This window comes from Aotus nancymaae, unplaced genomic scaffold, assembly GCF_030222135.1.
Source record: "Aotus nancymaae isolate 86718 unplaced genomic scaffold, 86718_ANA_hifiasm-v0.15.2.pri h1tg000012l, whole genome shotgun sequence".
Lineage (NCBI taxonomy): Eukaryota > Metazoa > Chordata > Mammalia > Primates > Aotidae > Aotus > Aotus nancymaae.
Window position 1 is genome coordinate 29151734 of NW_026988423.1, and position 24340 is coordinate 29176073.

The 24340-nt window shown below is 41.6% G+C and overlaps 1 protein-coding gene and 1 non-coding gene across 3 annotated transcripts in view; one reads left to right on the forward strand and one right to left on the reverse strand.

Moving 5' to 3' along the window:
* The window catches only part of SIAE (sialic acid acetylesterase), a 40046-nt gene that overhangs the window by 5518 nt on the left and 10188 nt on the right, over window positions 1-24340 (reverse strand). The window contains exons 3-9 of one of the 2 annotated variants that reach the window (XM_012470218.3): window positions 22054-22229; window positions 16436-16574; window positions 11866-12043; window positions 10009-10118; window positions 9309-9442; window positions 2005-2114; window positions 863-1058 (exon numbers count right to left, since the gene is read on the reverse strand). In XM_012470218.3, the coding sequence (XP_012325641.1) occupies window positions 863-1058; window positions 2005-2114; window positions 9309-9442; window positions 10009-10118; window positions 11866-12043; window positions 16436-16574; window positions 22054-22229 (1043 nt within the window). Of the gene's footprint in view, window positions 1-862; window positions 1059-2004; window positions 2160-9308; window positions 9443-10008; window positions 10119-11865; window positions 12044-16435; window positions 16575-22053; window positions 22230-24340 lie in introns of both variants that reach the window. The other variant, XM_012470217.3, reaches the window with a different exon arrangement.
* LOC135274643 (5S ribosomal RNA) lies at window positions 15549-15667 on the forward strand. The gene has a single exon (XR_010342434.1). It is a non-coding gene; the product is annotated as a 5S ribosomal RNA (ribosomal RNA).

Below are 24340 nucleotides of genomic sequence, written 5' to 3' on the forward strand. Positions count from 1 at the left end.
GGACCAGATGATGGGCAGACCACCAGCAACTGACTAAAGAGGAGAGCTTGGAATGCAGACTTCTCTAAATTCACCTAGAACCCAGTGTGGAAAGATGCTAAGTGGGAGAAGTGCCAACCAAGCATCTGAGGCAGGTAGATACTGTAGTTAGAATTCCAGAAACAGCAGCCCTAAACTCCTGTGTAGTTAAAGTTTGCCTTTAATATTCTTTTCTCTCCTCCAATGCATTCTTTTCACACACCCCTTTCCAGCCTAAGACCTCATGATTCCCAAAGTCACTCATTTAAATGTTCCATGTAGGAATGCCTCCACCCCCCACCCTCAACTATAGAAGACTCCTGAATAACCTCCTTCATCAGTGGCCCCAATTCCACAGCAGAATGACCCCTGCTAGGTATCAAAAGGAGTCTCATTACATTAAATCACATGAAGTTACAAATCACTAAGAATAAGCCTCTCAAAGGAGAACCTAAACTCAGAGAATGATAGCGTAACAAAAAAATACACCTGAGGATGAGGTAAATATTCTGGAGCAAGGATCTTTCAATAGGTAACCTACAAATAAAGCTGTAGGTCCAGCCCTGAGCAACAATAGTTGCTCTGGGAGAAAATTTGAAAGGAAATTTCAAATTTTTAAAGTCTATTTTAATATGGACTTGTCTTCCCTTCCTTGATTGTTCTATCAAAACTGCCTCTAATCTAATGAATTCACAGCTGTTTATGTGTGGCTCTGAGATGAGCTCAGCCCCCAACCAACCAAGACCCGCCACATCATAATGTTATACTGAAAGAGATGGCCTCAGCGTGGAGGAAATCCTGACTCCACCACAAGATGAACCCCTGTTTTTTCTGTTGTTCTCACCTCAAATATCTTGTTGTCCCTTTTCTGCACCTGGATTTCCTGGTAATATGTGACACTGAGCAGGCCCTTGTGAGCCAAGAGTTCTATCTTCTCAGGCAGTGGTCCTTGAAAGGTCAAATTCTTCTCACCATAAGCCAGAGCACGGGCTCCCAAGTGCAGCCGATAGGCCACAGTCTGTTTATCTCGAGGGTGGATGCTACAGGATAAGGAAAAAGTAGAGAACTTTGGGTTTAAGCTCAACAATAACCACATATTTTTTAAAGGGGGATTATACAAAGCACCCTTTATGAAAGTAAGAATGAAGTTGACTGACCTCCCTGATCAGTGGCTAGTCAGCTTAAGAGAAATGGTGAATGGTAACCATAGATGGGGCTCTGGGTCTTCTATGGGTTGGAAACCTTGAAACAATAGATGGCTTGGAAGGAAGGAATAAAAAGAGGGATAGGAGGAGGGAAGGAGACACGGAGGAAGGAAAGATACTGGAACTAACCTAGGAGAGCTAACTCATAAGACTGTTCCTAACCACTAAAAGGTTTCTTCTGAATCAACTGTTAATTATTTGGTCCCCTAGAGCTTTTATTCATTTATTCAATAAATCAGTCAAGTTCCTCCTACAATCCAGATGTGTGTTGGACTCCTCTCACATCCTACAGTTAGTGTGTGGTATTCACTGGGGCTGATCACAGATATTCCAGTATTCCTCCTCTGAGGCTGGAGGAATGCTGGAATCCCATTTCCTGCTGTCACTGAAGTTAACCACGGCCTTGTGACTTGGTTTGGCCAGTGCAATGTGAGCAGAAATGACTTGTGTGGAAGCACTGAATTGCCAGGATGAGACTTTAAGATGACTGTGGAAGCACAGGTCAACTTGCCGCCTCTATTGCTCTGGGTCTGTGAATGATTACAATGAGCAAAGTCTCTGTTGACCTTCTTTTAACATAGAGTGTGAGCAAGAAATAAATTTTCGTTGCATCAAAGAACTGAGATGTTGAGGGTGTTTGTTGTTGTTACTGCAGCACATCCCAGCAGACGTGATTCTAAGTGCCAATCCTCAGTCTAATTTGCCCCTCACAGGTGAACATCAGAGTGAAAGACTACAAAGAACATACACTGTTCATGCAAAGCCCAAGAAGCAATCATACCTGCCAAAAGGCGAGTCTCTATCACAGAGATCCATAGCTACGGCCATGAAAGTATTGGGCATCTTTAGGTTGGGGACATAGCCGAAGTCTGCTGTTTGATGCCAACGGATCTGGGGAAAACCATCTGAGCGTATCTTAGACAAATATGAAGATAACTAGAAAGCAGAGACATTGTTAATTTCATTGCATCTGATTCCCACACTGGAGTTTTTTTCACTGGTGGACTCTGCTTCTGCTTCTCTCATTGCATTCAAATGCTCATTCAACAAGTATTTACTGAACTTCTTCTCGCTGTGGCAGTGTCTTTCCAAAGACAGCTGCAGCAGTCCCTCTAATCCCTTGTGCCCTCTTGGAATGCAACTTTGCCACACCTCTCATCAAGCAGCGGGGTCTGTTTCTCTTCTCTTTGAATCTGGGATTTGCTCTGACCCACAGAAGACGGGAGAAATGATGTTATACAGCTACTGAGTCTTGGCCTTATGAGGCCTTGCCTTCTGATTTCATTCTCTTTAAACCCTGAGCTGGTCATGCTGCCCAGCTACTGCTGGAGAGATTATGCAGAGAGAGGGTCCTTGGAAGTTGAAAGACCATAGAAAGAGAGGCTCTAGTGTTCCAGGAATCCCAGATAAGAGACCAGTCCTGTGGATTTCTAGATCCTCCAGTTCAAATTGCAGCCACATAAGCAAGCCCAGCTGGCATCACGTAAGGCAGAGATGAGCTATCCCAGGTGAGCCCTACATGCACAACCCAAGGAATCATGAGCAAAACTATGGCTGATGGTTTAAGCCACTAAGTTTTGGGGTAGCTTGTTACAAAGCAATAGATAACTGATACATCTGTATACAATACGCTAGGCACTGTGGGGAAGCAGAGAAGAATCTGCCCTTGAGCATGTGCCAAATTGCATCGAAGACCCCAATTCTTCACTCCTTCCTATATCCACACCCTCTTGCCATGTGGCTTTGCAGTTCCTCCTGCTATCAAGACAAGTATGTTTCCCAACCCCTTGATTCTAAGCTCAGCCATGTGGTTTGCTTTGACCAATAGACAGAAGCAGAAATGATGATGTGTCACTTCCTAGCCTAGGCCTCAAGAGACCCCACATGGCTTCACTTGCTCATTTGCACTGCTGCTATTGCCACGAGAAGGACGAAGCTAGCCTGGGCTAGCCTGATGCTCCCTGGAGAAGGACAAGAGATATGGAATAGAGCTGCCGCATCTAATCCACTCCAGCAGCCCAGACCGGAGCAGAGCTTCCCCACTGACCCACAGAGATCTGAAAGAGCCCAAAGATCTGCAGCTAAGCCAAATCCCCCAAACCCCAGCTCCCTAGACAAGAGCTACCTATATAAGAAAGGCTATTTTAGGCCAGGGGGTTTTGAGGTAGTTTGTTACATAGCAGTAGCTAACTGGTACAAGTACTTTACAGCTTTGTTGTGGACAGACCTACACACAAGAAATAAACATAAGGGTTTAATGGGTTTATGGTTCATAAACCTCTAAAATAGTATGGATTAAATGCTAAATCAGTGGCACAGATGGCAAGTACTAAACATTTAGAACAGGCAAATATTATTATAGGAAAACCTGGCCTTAGAATTCAGAAAAAAAAAATTAAATGGGCACCAAAAATATAAGAAATCACTACCAGCAGTACTGCTCACACTTCACATATCAGGACCATGTAAGATGCAAAGGTGGGGAAGAGAATGGTCGTTCTGAGAGAAGGGCAATCCAGCTGGACTGGGGCATTTGTGAAGGAAAGGCAAACCTGGAAAGACAGCAAGGCAAGTGTTTACATAGTTGATACTTTTGTATTAAGCAATAAAGAACTGTAGAGGTGATAGCTGCACAACATTGTGAATGTGCTAAAATGCTACTGAACTCAACTGAACTGAACTGAGCACTTTGAAGTGGTCAATTGTACGTGACATGAATTTCATCTCAATTAAGTAATTAACAGAGCCACTGAAATAATTGATATGATCAAAGGACCACTTCAAAAGATTGCTCTAACAAACATACAAATGGCTGTGGCAAAAAACAAAATAAAGGACTTAACGCACAGAGACTGATTAGTTAAGTAGCTATTACAATATTCTAGACACAAAACAACAAAGGTCTAATCTACAAAGATAGTAGTGGAATGAGATGATGAGACATAAGACAAACCGACAGAACTGGGCAACCAGCTGGATATGGGGCAACAAGAGAAAGGCTAAAATCCATCATTCGGAAGCCACGGCATCTGAATTAACTGTATGGTGTCTCAGGCGTGCAAGCAGCACCAGAATATTTGGGGAATAATATTGTTCCGGAAAGGACCTGTGAAGGATCCACAGCTCATGTAATATCAGTCAACTCGTTTATTTATTCATGCTTTTAACAAATATTTACCGAACACCGACTCTGTGTCATGCACTAATATTGGCCTAGGAGATAGTGAACAAAACACAAGAATCCCTTCCCATTCTTATATTCTAGTGGGGAGAGATAACCAACAACACAATAGATCTGTAAACTACATATCCTATGAGAAAGTGATAAGTGTGCTGGAGGAAAATATGATGGGGGAAGAGGAGAGAGTGTCAGAGTTGAATAAAAACTAGAAGGAGATGTATGAAGAAGCTGAGGATATCTGGGTATGTTAGACAGATGACCCACAGTGACCCACATTCTTATACAATACTCTCCTCTTTGTGGTGGTGGGGGGACTCATACCTGATTCTAACCAGTTGGCTATGGCAAAGGTAATGGGATATCATCCTGTAATTATGCTGTATATGGCAAAAGTGAAGGGCTTTTGCAGATGTTACAAGTAAAGTCCTCAGTCAGCTGACTTCACATTCATCAAAAGGGAGAGTATCATGGTGAGCCTGACCTAGTCAGGTGAGTCCTTTCAAAGAGAATCTAGAAGCCAAACCCTCTCCCCTGCTGGCCTTCAAGAAGTAAGCTGCCATGAGTTCTAGAGCTTCAAGGAAGTGAATTCTGCCAACAACCACATGAGCTTGGAGAAGAACTCCAAGCCTCAGATGAGACCCCAGCTCTATCTGACACCTTCACTTCCACACTAAGCAGAAGGCTCAGACATCTCACCCATAGAAACTGAAATAATAAATGTGTGTTCTATTGTTTTAAGTTGCTAACTATGCATTCATTTCTTACTCAGCAATAGAAAACTAAAACAGCAGAAAAAGAATTTCCCAAGCAGAATGGAAAAAATAGCAGGCCCTAGGAGGGGAGCATGCCTAGCATGCTTAATGAAAAGTAAGGCAGCCAGTGTGGCTGGAGCGGCGTATGCAAGGCAGAGAGAATTAGGAGGTGAGGTCGGCGGGTAATGCAGGCAGGGGGCACATCAGGTATGGCCTTGTTGACCTCAGCACACGAGGACCCACTGGAGTCTTCCAATGTGACTTACACTTCAAAGGATCACTTCGATATACTGAGAATATCCTAAAGAGGGAGAAGAAAAGATAGAAGCAGGAAGAAGTCCAGTTAGGAGGCAATAATTCAAGGGAGAGATGATGGTGGCAGAGACTAGCGTAGGAGGAGTAAAGGTAGTGAGAAGTGGTCAGATTCTGAATGCAGAGTGAGTTAACAGGATTTGTTTTCATCTAAACGGAAAGTTGATATACTCCTACTCCTGCAAAACACAGAGGCTCCCAGAAAAAATTCTTTACTATTACTATGATACATGCAGTCCAGCTATTTCTTCCTTCCTTCCTTTTCTGATGTTTACATCACCCTGTCCTTTGATTTAGATAGCATTTTATTCTTAGCCCCAGTTCCAGCCAATGAGAGGCATCAACCTGTTATCTCTCTTTTACAAGCGATGATCTTACTGTAAGTAAAACCACAAACTGGGAAGTAGTCTGGGCCAGCAACAACAGTTTTTGACTCTGTTTCAAAATGTCTGACCCCATCAGAGGACTGCATTTTACACAGACTGTTCCACCAGCCTATTACTCACACAGCCCAGAAAATACCTGACATCATCCCTACAAATGTGGCCAAATGCAACTTTGAATCGAGGATATTTTCTGCTCTCTGAGTTGCTCCAGAAAGATGAGAAAATCATCAGGAGAACACAGAGAGGTTGCGATAGTAACAGAAAGGAGCCTTGGATATGATATGGAACTAATAGGACATTTCCAATTCTCTTATTAAAATTCTCTTAGGCAAATCAGCTTTAACATAGGAAATGCAAAAAGATGCTTCTGGAGCTTCACAGTGGAATCTCATGAAGACTAGAAGATGGAAATAAAAAGATCTAGTAAATCACCCTACTTCTTCCACACAACACCCAGAAGACAAAGTAGAACCATGTGCACCAGCCAGGGTCATAATGAAGATCACAGCAACAAAGCCACAGGAAAGAGCCTGTGGTAAAAACCAGCCTGAAGCTCAACAGGGAGCAAGCTAATAACAGCCTCTCAAGTCAAACGAATTTTCTCAAAATGGCAGTTTGCTGAGAATTCTTGCAGCAATTCACTCTATTTCATTAACTGCACTACTATATACTCGCCACATGGAGGCATCAGCGTACTCCACACCCCAATGAAATTCCTGTTTTCCTAATCTGAGATAGAGTGGGGCACTAATCCCTCTCCCACAGTGGCTGGTAGAAATACTGCAGCTAATAAAGGCATAGACCAGCCAAAGAATATAAAGCTGGCCACGCTCAGAGGTTTTCACAAATAACATGCTGCAGTTTGTGGTCTGTTCAACTGTTCTTCCAAATCCCTTTTTAAAAAGCACACTCCTTGGGACTCCAGCCCCTAGCCTCCTGCTCTTTCTCTCCCAGGCTCCAGGTGGCCTCTCTAATAATAACTCAGATACACGTGTCTAGCCCTGGTCTCTCCACGGAGCTCACGTCCTCCATCTCTAGCTGTACTCTAGTCACTGTAACCATCATTTCAAACTCAGCACTTCTACGAAGCCAGTTCCTCTTTCCTTACAGACCAACTATCCCTTCAGATTTTCTGATTTCTCTCATAAATAATATTCAACACTAACATTATCTGGCATTTTCTGGGCTTTAGATGGATTAACTCATTCAATATTTAAAATAACAAAGAGGTTCAATATCGTGTTCAAAATCACATAGCTCAAGAAGTGTCCGAGCTAGCATTTGAATGCAGTTAGTCTAGCTCCAACTCAGTCTGAACCATTATGTTGTCATGTTGGGTATTTCCCTTTGGAGGGATATGTTTATATTTCCAGTCTTCCACAAGTAACCAGAATGTTTGTGCTGTGATAAGAAAGTTAAAGCCTGGAGCTTAAGGGACTTTCACTAAACTGTAAGGCGTAAGTACAAGGACTAGGTCTCTCTGTTGCTATATTTCTAGCACCTCACAAGATTCACAGCATATAATAAGCATTCAACACATACTTTTGATTTGAGTTGACTAAAGTCATATTCAAATCACCACGTGCACAGGCCAAGGAGGAAAAAAGTACTTCCAAAGCCCAAGTGTAGTTTCCACCAACAGTGATGCAGAACTGGTGACAGGAGGTGCTACTTTGAAAATAATGAGAAGAATAATCTTATTTCAAAGTCAAAACAAATGCAGGAAAGAAGAAAATAATCATAAAGACATTTTAAGTGAAAAGAAGGTCTATACAAATTTAAAAAAAAAGGTGCAGTGAAATAGGACAAGGTAGAGGAGATGGGAGGATGGTAAGAAGGCATCTGTGGGGCATGCGGAGGCAGGTGTCTGCAACTACGTATGTCCTGTTTACACAGTAAAGCCTCTCTTGTCATGTTGTAAGATAGGCATTGTTTTTATATCACCTTACTTGTTTGATTTCCTATGTTCTAGAAAAACCAGAACTACCACCCTGCTAAAAAGTGTAGGTCATGTGAACAGATGGAGGCTAGGCAATTATGAACTTGGTCAAATGTTTATTCTTTTTATGCAAGGCTGAAAGCGGAATGTTTCTGACTAGTTATCTCTAATTAAATGTATGGTTTCAGATGGACACAGGGAAGTGAACATCACACACCAGGGCCTGTCGGAGGGTGGGGGGCTAGGGGAGGGATAGCAGGGGGTTGGGGGATAGGGGAGGGATAGCATTAGGAGAAATACCTAATGTAGATGATGGGGTGATGGATGCAGCAAACCACCATGGCATGTGTATACCTATGTAACAAACCTGCACACTCTGCACATGTACCCCAGAAGTATAATAATAATAGTAAATAAAATAAAATAAATGTATGGTTTCTCTTGCTATCTTCTTTCATTCACGTGTTAAGCCACTATTTAATGAGTGCCAACCAGCTACATACATACCAGGGATATAAGTGTGACCCAGGAAAATATAGTCACATAGGAAACCTCATGCAAATAAAAAGGGGAAGTAGAGAGAAAGGGGGCATCTAACCCAGACTCTGGATAGTCACAGAAGGCTTCCTAAATAACATGTAGGCTGAAACTTGAAGATGAGTAGAGTTAACTAGGAAAGTATGTGCAACGGCCTGGGAGTGAGAGAGCATGGTGCATTCCAGGGAGTGGAAGGGATAACACCAAGTTGGCAAGGGGGTGGGAAAGCGGACATTCTTACAGACACTTGCTAAGAGTACAAGTTCATACAAATTCATGAATTTCTACAGAGAAATCGGGGGACATGTTCAAAGCCTTATAAAGGTGTACCTTTTGACCTAGCAATTTCATTTCTGGGAATTTACCTTAGGGAAATAATCAAGCATATATGCAATGATTTAGCAACAAGGAAAATAAACATGCCAAAGCTTATTAAAGCAAACTTTTAAAACAACATAAATGCCCATCTATAGACAGCTAGTCAAATAAACTACAATATAACCATATTTCAGACTCTGCAATCATTAGAAACTGCATTGAAAATTAGTATTTATTGACATAAAAAATGTTTACTACTTATCTCTAATTGAGATACTACTTTAAGAGAAAATGCAAGATATAGTAAAGATCTATTTCAAAAATGAATGAGCTTATTTCTGGATTGTAAAATTATCAATGTTTTTAGCTTCTTTTTTGCTTATCTTTTTAATATTTCCTCAATGAAACTGTAATGCTTTTTTAATAATATTAGTTACTTATCAACACTTTTTGAAGATTTAATTGTCCTATCAGTGAACTGAGATGAAGTAAGTCTTACATTCAGTTCCTGATCAGTACATTATGAGGACAAAAAAACAGAATATGAACTCAGGAAAAACATCTAAATAGCACATCCCCACACCAATGCCCATAAACCTCTTCCTCTCAACACAGCAACACGTACTGACATGGTCAGAGAAACCTTTGCCCACATCGTACCTGGACAAATCCAAATGGGAAGAACTGCTCCGTCTGCCCCTGGGAACCATGGTGGAAGGTCTGGCGCCAGTCTTCAATGAGTGTAGGGAATGTGCAATTGTACAGATCCATGTTATAATTTATATTGGATTCCCCTAAAAACAGTCCAAATTGTAAGTGGAGTTTGGAGTAGACTGCAAATGGCCACACTCCTCCCTCTATCCATGCCCTGAATTAGTCGTCTTCCCATGGTCTCTCCAGACTGACCTTGTGACTTGTTCTGACCAATGGGGCATCGGCAAATGTGGTACAAGCAGAGGCTTGAAGAGCACTTCAGGTTGGGGCTCTGCCCTCTCCTGATGACCCTGGAACCCTGAGACTATTATATAAATAATAAATGAGTCTACACTGGCTGGCTGAAGGATAAGAGGCCACCTCAGAACCGTGTTACAACAGTCCCCAGACAACACATGGGAGGAAGAGACCATCCTAGGTCATCCAGCCACCAGTCAACCCGCCAGGTGGCCAAAGACACTTATAAGAGGTCCCAGCAAGAATTAGCTGAAGCTGCCCAGACAGGAAAACTACCCTGCTAACCCACAGAACAGTGAGCTGAATAAAATTACAAAATTATTGTTGCTTTAAGCCACTAAGTTCTAGGGTGCTGTTATACAGCAAACACTATCTGATACAATGGAGAAAGAATACACTGAACACTTACCCTGGTACCATACCACCCCTTTCAGAGTCATATTGCACAGTGGATGGATCATGGCATTCCAGAGAACAGAGTGCTTTGTGGGACCAGTTACCGTATCAGATGGAACTGATCTGAAATCATATCATGCACAAGTGTCACCAGAGAGCCAGCAATTGATCACATAAGGGTCCCTAATTGGGCATCTATCCACTTTCACTTGTGGCAAACTTCTGACAAAAGCAACACAGAATTAAAATTGAATCGAGGCGGGGCATGGTGACTCATGCCTGTAACCCCAGCACTTTGGGAAGCTGAGGCAGGGGGTGGATCATGAGGTCAGGAGTTCGAGACCAGCCTGACCAATATAGTGAAACCCCATCTCTATTAAAAATACAAAAAATTTAGCCAGGTGTGGTGGTGCACACCTGTAATCCAAGCTATTCAGGAGGCTGAGGCAGAAGAATCTCTTGAACCAGGGAGGAGGGGGTTGCAGTGAGCCGAGATCATGCCACTGCACTCCGGCCTGGGGAAAAGAGCGAGTCTCAGTCTCAAAAAAAAAAAAAAATTGAATTGAAACTCTTTCACTTGAAAACATGTGAATAGTCTCTGAATTTTACCTCCAGGTTATTCCCAAAATAAGTGTTATCAGTCAGCTTTTCATGAGTCCAGAATGGGTCATCCCAGTTTCCAGATAAAGTAATTAAAGTCACAGGGAAGGAGTGCTTTATTGTTGAGTATCTCACACAGGCAATATATTTATTTAACTTTTATTAAATAAACCTTTATTTAATGGACATTTAGGTTGTTTTAAACTTTTTGCTTTTATAAGCAATGCCAGGATTATCTTCCTCATAGCTAAGTCATTGCATACATGCTTAACTATATCCATAAGGTAAATTCCCAGAAATGAAACTGCTGTGTCAAAGGGTAACTTTTTTAAGGCTCTGAACATGTTCTCAAATTTCTCTGTAGATTATTTATATGAATTTATCCTGTAGCTGCTGCGTTTGAGAAGCCCACTTCCCCACACCCTCAGTATTATCCCTTCCACCCCCAGAGATCTGGTCTAACGCTCCCTCCTACTCTACTGCAGGCCATTCTTCCTGTTCCAAAGTTGAACATCTTCACTCCCCCACAGGCAAGCTTGTACCCAAACTATACCAAGAGCTCAAGCCCATCCTCTTCCCACAGGCCTTCCCAGTGTGAATGAGACATGGTCCATGAAAGCAGGTCACATACTGCTCATCTCTACATTGATGTTAGTATCGGGATTTGTATTAACTAGCCCTTTCTCTCCCATGTATTCTTCCTGATCCAGCCTTTCCTAAGTGGGTGTTCATAGTCAGTATGCCGATACATTTCTCTGAGTACATGTTTATGGCATTTGTTCTTCCTGTTGGCCTGTTTATTTTTCTAGGCAATACAGCACAATGGTTAGGTGCACAGACATTGAAGCCAGACTTGCCACTTACTAGTCATGCCCATGAACGAGTTACTAAATCTCTCTGAAACTTAGAGTCTTCATCCATAGTCTTTAATAGTATCTATACTTCAATATATCAATATATAATATATATTCATTATGTTAATACTTAATATATATAAAGTGCTTAGCACAGTGTCTGCCATATAAAAAGCTTTCAGTAACTATTAGCTATTACTATTATTAGGGAAAAAGATAATTTTTTTTACATGTTCTCAAATGATTGTGGTGGCATGACATGAAAATAATGCTTTCCCTGTGCTTGAATAAATCACATACATTCAACACATACTGGGACATTCAACATATACTTAACTCCCCACAGAGAAACACGAACCTTTCTCTTACATAATTCCCTGGTAGGCTCTTTCTCAGACTGGAGAATGCTGTCTTACCCTTGTTTAGGGACCCCACAGGCTTTCAGTGACCGTCCAGATGACCAGGCTTCAATGGGTGTACCGCCCCAGCTGGAGGAGATCAGCCCGATGGGATACTGCAGAGTGTCATACAGGTGACGCCCAAAGAGCCAGCACACTGCTGACATGTACTTGAAATTTCCATGGCCTAAGTTTTCTGTTCAGAGAAACGGTAAAAAAAAAAAAAAAAAAAAAAAAGAGTCAGGTGTGGTGGCGCGTGCCTGTAATCCAAGCTACTCAGGAGGCTGAGGCAGGAGAATCACTTGAACCCAGGAGGTGGAGGTTGCAGTGAGCCGAGATAGTGCCACTGCACTCCAGTCTGGGGAAAAGAGCAAGACTCCATCTCAAAAAAAAAAGTTGGATGGATACAAACTGCAGCTGCTAGGTGGGTCTAGGTGAGAAGGGTGAGTCGAGGTCATTCTTCTGTTCTTTTCTAAGACTTTTAAAAGTAGGATAAGATTGAGAGGCACAGAGAAGATACAGCATCAAGACCAATATGCCGGTCTGGACACTATCATCTCTTCCAAACCTTCCCTAAGGAGAATATTTTCCAAGGGATAAAACCATAATCTTAGCGATAGTTCCCTTTTATGTCTTCATGTTTTTTCAGTTGCTCAAAATGCTTGTTCTCATAACAAGGAAAGAGCGCTCTCTGCCTGGAAGAGAGGCAGATATGATAGCGATTTTGCTCTCATCCTGAGTATAAATAATTCACTTACATAACATGAAAGTTAAAGCTCTCTGGCTAGGCAATAGGCTTCCCCGTGCTTCCCATCACTTACAGGCTCTGCAGACTCTCGGATAATCTCCCTCAAATAGGTGAGAGGTGGGAAGGCCATCACGTCCCCATGCTACTCACTCTCTTCTGTCTCCCCTCTTACTCAGCCACTCATTCCCACTTAGCTCTGTGGAAGGGAAAAAGCAAGCAGGGGGCAACTTAAGAAGAAATGTGGCTTTTCTGGGTGGCTTTATACCCAATTTTATAGCTATGGTAAAGAGGGTGGCAGGGTGGCTCACATCTGTAATCCCAGCACTTTGGGAGGATGAGGCGGTGGATCATCTGAAGTCAGGAGTTTGAGACCAGCCTGGCCAACATGGTGAAACCCCGTCTCTACTAAAAATACAAAAATTAGCTAGGCATGGTGATAGGCACCTGTAATCCCAGCTACTTGGGAGGCTGAGGCAGGAAAATTGCTTGAACCCGGGAGGTGGAGGTTTCAGTGAGCCAAGATTGTGCCACTGTACTCCAGCCTGGGCAACAAGAGCAAAAGTCGGTCTCAAAAAATAAATAAATAATAAATAAAATAAAAATAAATAGCTATGGTAAAGAAAACATGAACAGATAAGTAATGGAAAATTTGGCCCAAAAAGAAAGGCAACAGAAGCCAAAACTAGTGTTTAAATTCTCAGCACAGTCTAACTCATTCGTCCAATTACACTGCCCAGTAACCAACAGAGATAAGAGTGAGCAATTTCATGTTAGAGGAAAGCTGGTGAAGAGGGGAACATGCATATATACACAAGGATGGGATCAGTTCAGCCCAAGGTTTATTAAAGACGGACTATGGCTAAGTCATTGGCACTCTAATACTTGATAGAATAAGACAAGTATTTAGTTGAATAAAATATATGGCCAAAGATGGTAAGTGCCTCAAGAGGTACAAACAAGTATTAAAAAGTTTTAACACCAAGAAAGAATATCAAATGAGAGGCAGATCCTAAAAGTTCTGCTAAAGACTGACCTCCCCACCCCACACTGTGCTTCTGAGCATTGCTCCATCACTAGACTTTGCGATAACCCTCTGTTTAGTGTTTCCCTTAGCCCACTACACTATTAGCAGGGACTTCACCTGATTCACGTCTGTATCCCCAGTGTCCAGGACACAATGGAGAGTCAGTGTTTGCTGACTGGTGGAGGGTGGCTGTGCCTATCTGGTATAAAGGTGGTTTCACTGGCAGTAGATAGAGGGGACTGGTAAACAGGAAGGAAGAGAAAAGGTGGGGAGGCCTTAAACCACCAACAGGATTTTAATAAACAGAGCTGGCACTTTAGGCAGAAGGAAAAATACATAAAAAGGCACACAGAATAGGAAATATTCTGAAACTATTTGGCTGGAGCAGACATTACAAAAGAGAACAGTGGAAGATAAGACTGGAGGGGAGGTTGGAGCCACATCTTGGAGTAAAGAAAATGGAAAGCCACTTGGAAGTGCTTGAGAATGAGAATGTCGGGGTAGGCAAAATAACAGACCCCAAAGACATCCACACACTCATCCCTGGAACATATAGATGTGTTATCTCACATGGCTAAAGGCACTCTGTAGATGTGATAAAGGTTAAAAACCTGAGATGTGGAGAATGTCCTGGATTATCCAGGTGGATCCAATCTAATTACAAGAGCCCTTAAAATCAGAAAACCTTTCCCAGCAGCAGTGATGTGATGACAGAAGAGGTGGGAGGCCTGGCACGGCGGCTCATGCCTGTAATCCCAGCACTTTGGGAGTCTTAGGCAGGCAGATCACTTGAGGCCAGGAGTTCAAGACCATCCTGGCCAACATGGTGAAACCCTGTCACTACTAAAAATACAAATATTAGCTAGGTGCAACGGCACACACCTATAATCCCAGCTACTTGGGAGGCTGAGGCAGAAGAATCACTTGAACCCGGAAGGTGGAGGTTGCAGTGAACCAAGATCATGCCACTGCACTCCAGCCTGGGTGACAAAGTGAGATTCCGTCTCAAAAAAAAAAAAAGGAAGAGGCAGGAGAGAATCTCAGTGTGGGAGAGATGGATCCTCTGTGCCCTTCCTAGATATCTGCCTTGCCTCGTCTCTTTCAGGCTGCTACTGAAATGTCGCCTTTCTCAGTTGGGACTTCCCTGGCTACTCTAAATTGCAAACCACTCTCCCATTCCAGCATCAACACTCCCTATTGCCTCCCTTCCCTGATATATTTGATTTATTTATTTTTGTCTCATTAGTACGTATCACCCATTAACCTATCCTGTGACATCCACATTTATTCATTCCATTTCTGATTTCACAAAGTGAAAACAAATTCAGATAGCAAGGCATAATGCATTATCCAAATGTGATTGAGTCCTGAGTTTTGGATATCATGTAGTAAGAGTTCATAGAGCAAAGGATTCATCCAAAAATTTACCTGAATCCATTCAGTTCCTGAGCTCTTTTATGGGGAGAGTTCAGATAGTGTGAGACTGGATAGCATCAGATATTTTGCCATAATTTACTAATTTTATGATTCACTTTCAGTATTTCCTCACACTAGACTGTAAGCTCCATGAGGTCAGGCATTCTTACCGGTTTTACTCACTACGACATCCCAAGCACTTGGAATAGTGCCGAGCACACAGCAGGCACTCAAATATTTGTTAAGTGAATTAATACTTGAAAATGTTGGAGCATCTGAGCACCAAGGAAAGCATGCATAGGCAAAAAAGAAAAAGTCCAGGGAGAACACAGGGACCACATCTGAAAGAAGGGAATGAAGAAGCAAAGAAAAAGGGACAGAGAAGCCAGAGGAGGAGAACTAGGAAAGGAAAGCACCAGGCAAGTGAGGAGGAACATGCGGTTTCTAAAGGGGGTGGTCCACAGTGCTGAATGTGGCAGAGGTCTCTAGGTTTATCAGTAGAAGAACAGTAGGGTCTATGGCCATACCACCCTGAACCCACCCGATCTCATCTGATCTTGGAAGCTAAGCAGGGCTGGGCCTGGTTAGTACTTGGATGGGAGACTGCCTGGGAATACCGGGTGCTGTAGGCTTAATAAAAATAAAAAAAAAGAAAAACAGTAGGAACTTCCAGGTGAACAAATTGTTGAGGTGGAAGCGGAAGCCAGGTGACAAAGGGCTGAAGAGTGAACACAGGGAAAGGCAGTGAAAAGCATGAAAACAGGAGATGTTCTAGAAAGGTTTAACAAAGCAAAGGAGAAAGATGAAGCATCTGAGAAGGGTGTTTGTGATGTTTATTATTGTTTTGTTTCATGAGAATAAAAGAAAGGCTAAGCTCAGAAAGCAGGGACTGTGTGTCTGTTTGGTCACTGCTTTGTCCCTGGGGCCTGGCACAGATCCTGACACAGAGCAGTCACGAAATGCTGACTGGACTGAGGGGGAAACCACACCGCCTACGGGATTAAAGAAGCTCTGGAGAAAGCAGAACCCAAATCAGAGTTAGCCCTGAAAAGAGATCAGTCAGTTGTCTAGAGACACAGAAACAAGGGAAGAAAGAGAAGAGGATTTGGAGTGAAGGCACTGGTGAGAGATGCTGGCAGAGACCATGCCGAGGGGCCTTGATATTTTCACTGCAGGTGTCGATGGAAGAGTCATTCCCAGAGCAAGAGGGAAGATTTGTTGGTAGTCTTGGGATGAAATCTGAAATAATCACCATCAGGAAGGATGAAGAATCAATAAAAAAGGAATAAAAGACATGAATAATAATAAACAGACAGATAAGAACCAAATTCAGTCTTATAAATTCCACTTAGGACACTAATCCATTATATAAGAGACAGCACGTTCAAGCTGTCACAAACCTTTAGTGGGCTTAGACCACTGCAAGTCAATGGCAACAAGGTCCTCCAGCTCCTGCTCTGCTTGAATAGGGGAGACGGAGAAAATGCGGACAGACTGATAGGCAGCTGTGTTAGACAACTCCCTTGTAGCATTTAATATCTGGAAAAGAAATTGAAACATCATTTAACCTAGTGCATGGCGAACTAGCCTGACATCTCTTAGTAAACATCAATCCTCTGAGCTCCTGAGCCCTCAATACACTGAGATCAAATTAATAGCCAAAAGCAATGGGTGGACTGAATCACCTTGATCCACTTTTACCAAAAGAGACCATGATGAATCATATTCCCAAAAAGGATAGGAATATAATGAAATTAGTGATCTTAAGGAGCAGGTCTATGTTAGACATGAGGAGCCGTGAAGTAGCTTAGGCTAAAGAATATTGCCCCACACTCAGCACACTCTGATACCTTGAAACTATTTCTACTCTGAAAAAGTAACTCATAACACAAAACCATGCCAATTAACTTCTTTTTAAAATAGTGGTTAGGATACTCTGTGGAACCAAAAAGGCCATGGGAAGGTAGATTTGTCTAATCCATACCACACAAGAGAAGCGTGCTCAACACCTAAGAAATGACCGTTAAACTACTGAAACATACTGGAGTAAGTCTCAGTCATCCTTCATATCTACAGGGTGTTGGTTCCAAGAACCCCCCACCCTGCCCACCCACCAAACCCCAGCATGCCAAAATCTGAGGATTCATGTCCCTTATGTAAAATGCCATATTTGTTTATAGCCTACAAACATCCTCCTATACTTTCAATCATCTCTAGATTACTTATACCTAATGCAATGTAAATGCTATTTAATAGTTACATGTTGAGCAACCCTAATCTGAAAATCCAAAATCCAAAATGTCCCAAAATCCAAAATTTTTTGTGTGCCAACATGATGTCAACAAGTGGAAAATTCCACACATAAATACTTAACACAAATTTTGTTTCATGCACAAAGTTATTTTAAAATATGGTATAAAATTACCTTCAGGCTATGTGCATAAGGTATATAGGAAACATAAATGAATTTCATGTTTAGACTCAGGTCTTGTCCCTAAGATACCTCATTATGTCTATGCAAATATTGCAAAATCCAAAAAAATCCGAAATCTGAAACACTTCTGATCTCAAGCAACTTCAGATAAGGGATACTCAACCTGTATGTATTGTTTTTTCAATGTGTATTATTTATTGTTATATTGTCACTTTTAATTTTTATTCTTCAAATATTTTCCATCTGAAAATATTGAGGTCAGGTCTGCACATGTGGCACTGGTGGATACTCAAGGCTGACGGTATCCTCATCTTGGTCTTGGTAAATCACCAAAGAAAAGCAAGGGAGGCATGGAGATTAGAAAGATGGTGTTCAGGGTAACAGCTCGGAACAGTCCCAAGGAATTAAACAAAGAAAAGGGTCCATCCAGAGATAAATCATGTTTTCCCAAATCACTTTATTACACCTCATCAATTGTCAGGAGTATGAAAGGAGTGACTGAGAGTTTTTCTGGACAAAAATGTGGGTGCTACACCTAGTACCTTCTTTGTTAGTGCAGTGAAGCATCCTTCCTCTGTGAGCTTATGCATAAGTGCTATTTCCTTTCATCCTGACATTTTAGTTATTTTTTTATTTTAAAACAAATATATCAGAAATATTTTATTCTGCTTTTTAATTTGTGTGTTTCTTCTCGAGTCCTTTCTATCCCCCTGGACTGGCCCACCTTCTCCCAAAACAAAGGACTAACAGGAGCATCAGGAAGCCCAGTTACCACTTGCCTCAGGGAACAGGCGCTCCAGCTGAGTCACGGCTGCCACAGCGGCCAGCACAGGAGGCCAGACATGTTCCATTGGCTGCTGGTCACAGAGTGTGCAGCTGGCTCGCTTTCTGCCCCTACCCACCACAGAGAACACAGCTAGCCCTCCAGCCACAGCGTAAGAGAAACTCTCAAGCAGCCAGGTGCCCCCATGGTGCATTTCACTGAAAGATGCTGCCCCTTGAATCGCTTTGGACTTGCCAATGAGCCTGCAGCACCCAGTAAGATGACCAGATGGAAATGAAATGGTTCTTTTCGTCACAGTGGGAGCCACAACCTGAAATGCTCCCTTGGAAATGGCAGCTCTAGGGTGTCAGGGCTACTGATCTTCCCATTTTCCAGACAGATTACACGCGGTCTCAGGAAAATTCCACAGGAAATCCATACCTGGCAGGTTTAATGTAAAGTAAACATGAAGGAGTAAGAACAGGCTAATGCACTCACAGTGTATCTGGCAGGGAAATTATTTTTCAGCAGCAAGCACCTGTAAAAAGCCGCCTCCTTTGGAATTCAGTTCTGCACTAAGCACTCAGGATTGTATGTTGCTTCCATGGAAACAGTGGATGAAACTGCTTTCATTCTCTCCACCCACACTAGCTTCCGCACTGACTGGGAACTCAAGTGCCTCATCGCAGTGAGACGCCAGCTTGGGAGGCAGTATGGGAGAACATGCTATGTGTCTTTTAGACCCGTTGCTAACACTGTAGAGTGCTGTGAGGCCAATAGAGTCAGAGTGGTTGGCATTCTCCTATATTGATACCAGCATACGGAACTGGATCCAAAACATTAACTGGAAAACTTCCATTTTCAGACACATTTGCGTGTAATTTCAAGCCAAAACTTGAAAGCCACAGAGAGTGTCAGCAAAAATGGGGGTGGGGACCATTCCTTCTGTACCTGACAACGTAATGACAATTACTTCAGAAATTGGTATCCTTTCCCAACAACTAGGCCTTTTTGATGAAAGCATTTCCTCAGGGATATGGGCAGCAAACTTAGGAATAAAGAGATTGCAGGAAGATTTTCATTTAAATGACACTTGGTTTCCCTGCTGATGAAAGGGGAAGCCTTACTCCATCTGCTGAGATCAGATTTCATCTCATCAAACACCTCAGTGTAATTATTTTTCTACCAAGTATTTAAATGAGGATGTAAATGAATACCAAGGTATTTGAAGTCATTAATGCCTCAGAGGCTGGGAGAGAGAACCGCTGCCTCTCTAGGGACTGGACCGTTCACCATCAAAGCAGCTGCTCACTGGTGTTCGTTTTGTAACCTTTATACCACATTCTTGAATTAATGAAGACACGTCAAGAATCTATTTCCTCAGAGGATCTTGGCATGGGGTCTGCATAGGGGAGTAAAGCATGTGTGTGAGTCTGTGTGTGCATACACACACACTGAAGGACAGAAACTTTACTTAAAAGAATTTGGAAATTCTGTATGTTATTTTACCTTCTACTATGGCACAGTTCTAAAATTGAGGAGATAACTATAAAAAAAGCCACCCTCATAAGTCCTGTGAATCTTCTGTTGGAATGTGGTACCAGCCCTTCTCTTCTGGATCTTAATTTCTCTATTTGTAAAGAAGGAATGTAGGGAGTTCGGAGATAATGGAAAATGGGTTTCCTGATGGATATTGGCCATCTTTTTCTGAGCATAACTAGAAATATCCAAGTCTTAAGACCTACCCTGACTTAGGAGGCGACAGATGAACATTTAGACTTTTCTCCATTTATAAACATCTCACTCAGTGTTATAAATAACACTCAATTTTAAAATTCCACTTTACCCTAACAACAAGATGGGCACGCAATCTGCCATTTCCTTGATTTGAATGTGAAGAGTGGTAGGTTATAGTGGAAATCTTACCTCCTCAGAAAAGTCACATGGAAGGAGGGAAGGAGAAAGATGTGTGTGTGTGTGTGTGTGTGTGTGTGTGTGTGTGTGTGTTGGGGGTTTATAGGAGGAAAGGAGCAAAAGGAATAAAGGGGAAGCCATGTAGAACATCCTTTTAGTCAAAATATAAGGTTCCATAGGCTGTTAAGAGACTAGAAAAACCTGGCTTTTGGTACTGTCAGCACCTAAAATGTTATCTTGCAAACAAAGTGTATGATTTAAACAAAAATAAAAAATAAAAATTAACACTTTGATGTTTCAGATGGAATTTTTTTCCTATTCCCCTATATCTCAGAGTTTGGAGCCCTAGCTTTACACAGAAGATACTTAGGGGTAAATTCTAGGCAGGAAAAATATGTTTACTCTTAACAATCAAAATCTGATTTAGCTTGACAGAAAATGGGATGGGATCCCCTGGCATAGACTGCTGTTGAGAAAGTGACTATATAGATACAAACATATCTGGTCCATGCCTTTCTGTGCAAACAGGGAACTGCAATTACAGCATTAAGAAAAGTACTGTTTCCCTTAATGAGTTAATGGCAATTCTACTCTATACAAAACTATCTTTTCTATCAAGAAATAAAACTTCAATTTTGCCTCCACTCTCTTATGCCAAAAGATAGTCCAGTCAAAGTTCAGTTTAATAAACATTTCAATTCAAAAAGCCCAGCTTGGGCAACATAGCAAGACCCTATCTCTATAAAAAATAAAAAATTAGCTGGGCATGGCGGCTCACATCTGTAATCCCAGCTACTCAGGAGGCTGAGGCAGAAGGATCCCTGGAGCCCAGGAGTTCTAGGCTGCAGTGAGCTATGATCACACCACTGCACTCCAGCCTGGGTGACAGAGAAGGACCTTATCTCTTTAAAAAAAAAAAAAAAACTGGGGGGGGCTTCCATATATATAAATAAGACAGAAAGTAAGCTTAAATAAAATGTTGATAAAGAAGACTTCAATGTAAGAATTTAAACTCTAAATCAGAAAACTAATGATGAAATGAAGTAGATATGTTCAGAGTAAGATCATTTTGGTATCATTATTTAGCAGTAGGCTACAAGAAAAAGAAAAACTAAGAAATAGAAGCAAAACAACAAATCATAGAGTACATGAATGTATCAAATTTCATAAATTTTTCAAAAAGAGATGAATTGAAATCATGGTCTAGTTGTACAGAGGTTTACATCTCAAATTTAATATTTCTTAAAGGAATGATTAAAAGGCAAGAAAATAGGCCCAGCATGGTGGCTCACAACTGTAATCCCAGCACTTTGGGAGGCCGAGGCAGGTGGATCACCTGAGGTCAAGAGCTCGAGACCAGCCTGACCAACATAGTAAAACCTTGTCTCTACTAAAAATACAAAAATTAGCCAGGCATGGTGGCACATGTCTGTAATCCCAGCTACTCGGGAGGCTGAGACAGGAGAATCACTTGAACCCAGGAGGCGGAGGTTGCAGTGAGCTGAGATTGTGCCATTGAACTCCAGCCTGGGCAACAAGAGAGAAACTCCATCTCCAAAAAAAAACAAAAAAGGCAAGACAATAAAAATCAACTTGAGAAGAAACTCTCAGTTTTTAAAAAAGTGCTAGAGAAAACAATACTCCTTCTAGGTTCCTAACCTTCTAAGTTCTTAACCTATGTAGAATATATTAGCACCAGTCAATAACTACCAATTTAATCAATAACTTATCTCTTAAGATTGTTAAGTCAAATTAGTGAATTCATTCAAAACACTTAGAACAGATCTTGGCTCATGGTATTCAGTAAATAGAAACAGTCCTGCTTCTCCTCATTGCCCCTTTATTCCTCCTTCTTTTCCTTCTTCATCACCAACACTGTGTATTATTGCTGAGACTCTGCAAATTACCTGTAAAACAGTCATCTGCATGTTACTCTGCCCACTACAGAGCCAGACATCTCCAAACAGGACATCATGAACTCTCATGGTGAAGTTTATTTTCTCCAAAGTCTGTTGTGCCATCACTTCGAAAGGTCCTCCAGGCTTCATAGGATCCAGTACCACCATCCAGGTATTAGAGTGAGCTGAAATAGTAACAGGACTCCAAGGAATTAATCAATCAATTAAAATGAAATTAAAGCCCAATTATACTCATTTGTGGCTATTCCCAGCCTCTGTAATAAACTGAATTCAAAGCTATGAAGACTGGCCAAATTGCAGACAAGAGGATAAAACTAACAAGAGCAGCAACATTTTTATCCTTAATCTGTACCAATCCCTCTTTACTTTTAACTGAAGCATTTACAAAAAAAGTAAGTTACCCAGTTACAATCCTAAATGAGGATAGACAAAAATATGCACAGATTAAAATTCGAGTTTAATAGAAAACATAAAAGAGAAATTTCTATTATACTATCCAGCTGTCAAAATTAACATAATTTCATCTTTTAGATTAGCATAATGTCCCAAACTAACTTGCAATTACTCAATCAAATGTGACCACAGGGTAGAGAAAATCACTGATAATCTGGAACTTCCCCTGGCTTGACAGTATCAGCCTTGTCTTCACTCCCCACCTCCTCCTGTGTTGCTAACAAGGATTAACACTACCAGCGGTCTGGGTTCTCCTAACAGCAAACTGTTGAGTGGAGAAACTGACATATCAAAAAGTAGTGGGAGGCATATAAATTAATCTCTCTGTGAAAAAGATATTCCAATATGCCCAATTAACTATTTTTACACAGTTGTCTACAAGACTTAAGTCTTTGAGACTCAATTAGGGAGATGAGAAGCTATCCAAGACCCAATTTCAGAAATTCATAGCATATTCCCTAGAACCACCCCTACCACCCTGCTCCCTCTCATCACTCACCAGACCACCTCTGCCATCAACAAACTTAGAAGCTTCAGGAAAATATCTTCAAAATGTCAAAAATTATGCCAAGGAGAACCAAGCAACATGAACAAAGTTGATGAAACAAGAGTTAGAAAATAGAAAAAAAAAAATGAGATATTAACATTTTTAAATAAATATTCTTGGCATTATGCCAAAGAATATGAACTGATTTATAATTTGTACCCATCAGATCAATGTAAATTCAAAGGGAAAGAATGATAAGAACTGGAAATGAAGCATCCTAAAATTATTACATCCAATATGAGAAACAATAATTCTAAATATACCATCCAAGTGCCTCCTATGTGCTAGACACTGCAAAGCTCTAATCAGCAAGAGCTAAGCAGAAGCATGAGATGTCCCAATGCACAACAGGTGACTAGCAAAAACTCAATTCATAAAATATTGCTCAGAGTTCTGGGGAAAATGTCCAAAAGCCCCAAGTCATCAGGGAAAGGGTGCATGTTTGCTCCTCTTAAAAGCATAAGCAATTGAGCTTGCTACTCCCATGCCTAAGAGGTTAATTAAATCCTGGACCAAATGTTCGGTATTGTTTTTATACCATCAATAGCTACAAGTCAGCATATTAAATGTATAATTCACCTAAACCAGAAAAATCACTGTTTTGGAAACAGTGGGCAGCTAGGACAGATTGTGTCGCACAGGTGTGATGTGTTCCATATGGCTCACACTTCTGAGCAGGCAGACACTCCAATCTGTCCCAACTCCAGGCTTGCCAAGGTCTTTCCAGGCTTCCTGCACTGACACATCTTACTGGAGCTCTGTCCTTCTGCCACCAACGTTACTCACTTATGATGGTGAGGTCAACCCCCAGAAAACCAAGGACTATTTCTTAGCATTCTATAGCTATACTATTTATTCCTATTCACTGCTATTAATTAGGTATTTACCCTTAGCCTCAATCCAGCGACATAGCTGGTGAAGAAAACTACCTTCACCAGAGGTTCTGAAAAATTTTGCTTCCCAGTAATAAAAAGACAATGCCCAAACTATTTGGGCAAAACATGGCAATACCATCCTACTACAGCCATAGGATGCACTCCCTCTAGGGCCTAAGGAGTCAAAAAACTAGGCATCAAGACCTGAGCCTTATTCCCAAGATTGCCCTTCCAGGGAAACCTCCTTCCAACTTCCTCAAAGACCTTGGAAAACTTCCTTCTGTGCTAGTCCTCAAGATGTTACTTTCGAGCTTTGTTTTCCTTTCCTACTTGATAAAAGAAAAGTAACCTCAGGCCAGGCGTTGTGGCTCATGCCTGTAATCCCAGCACTTTGGGAGGT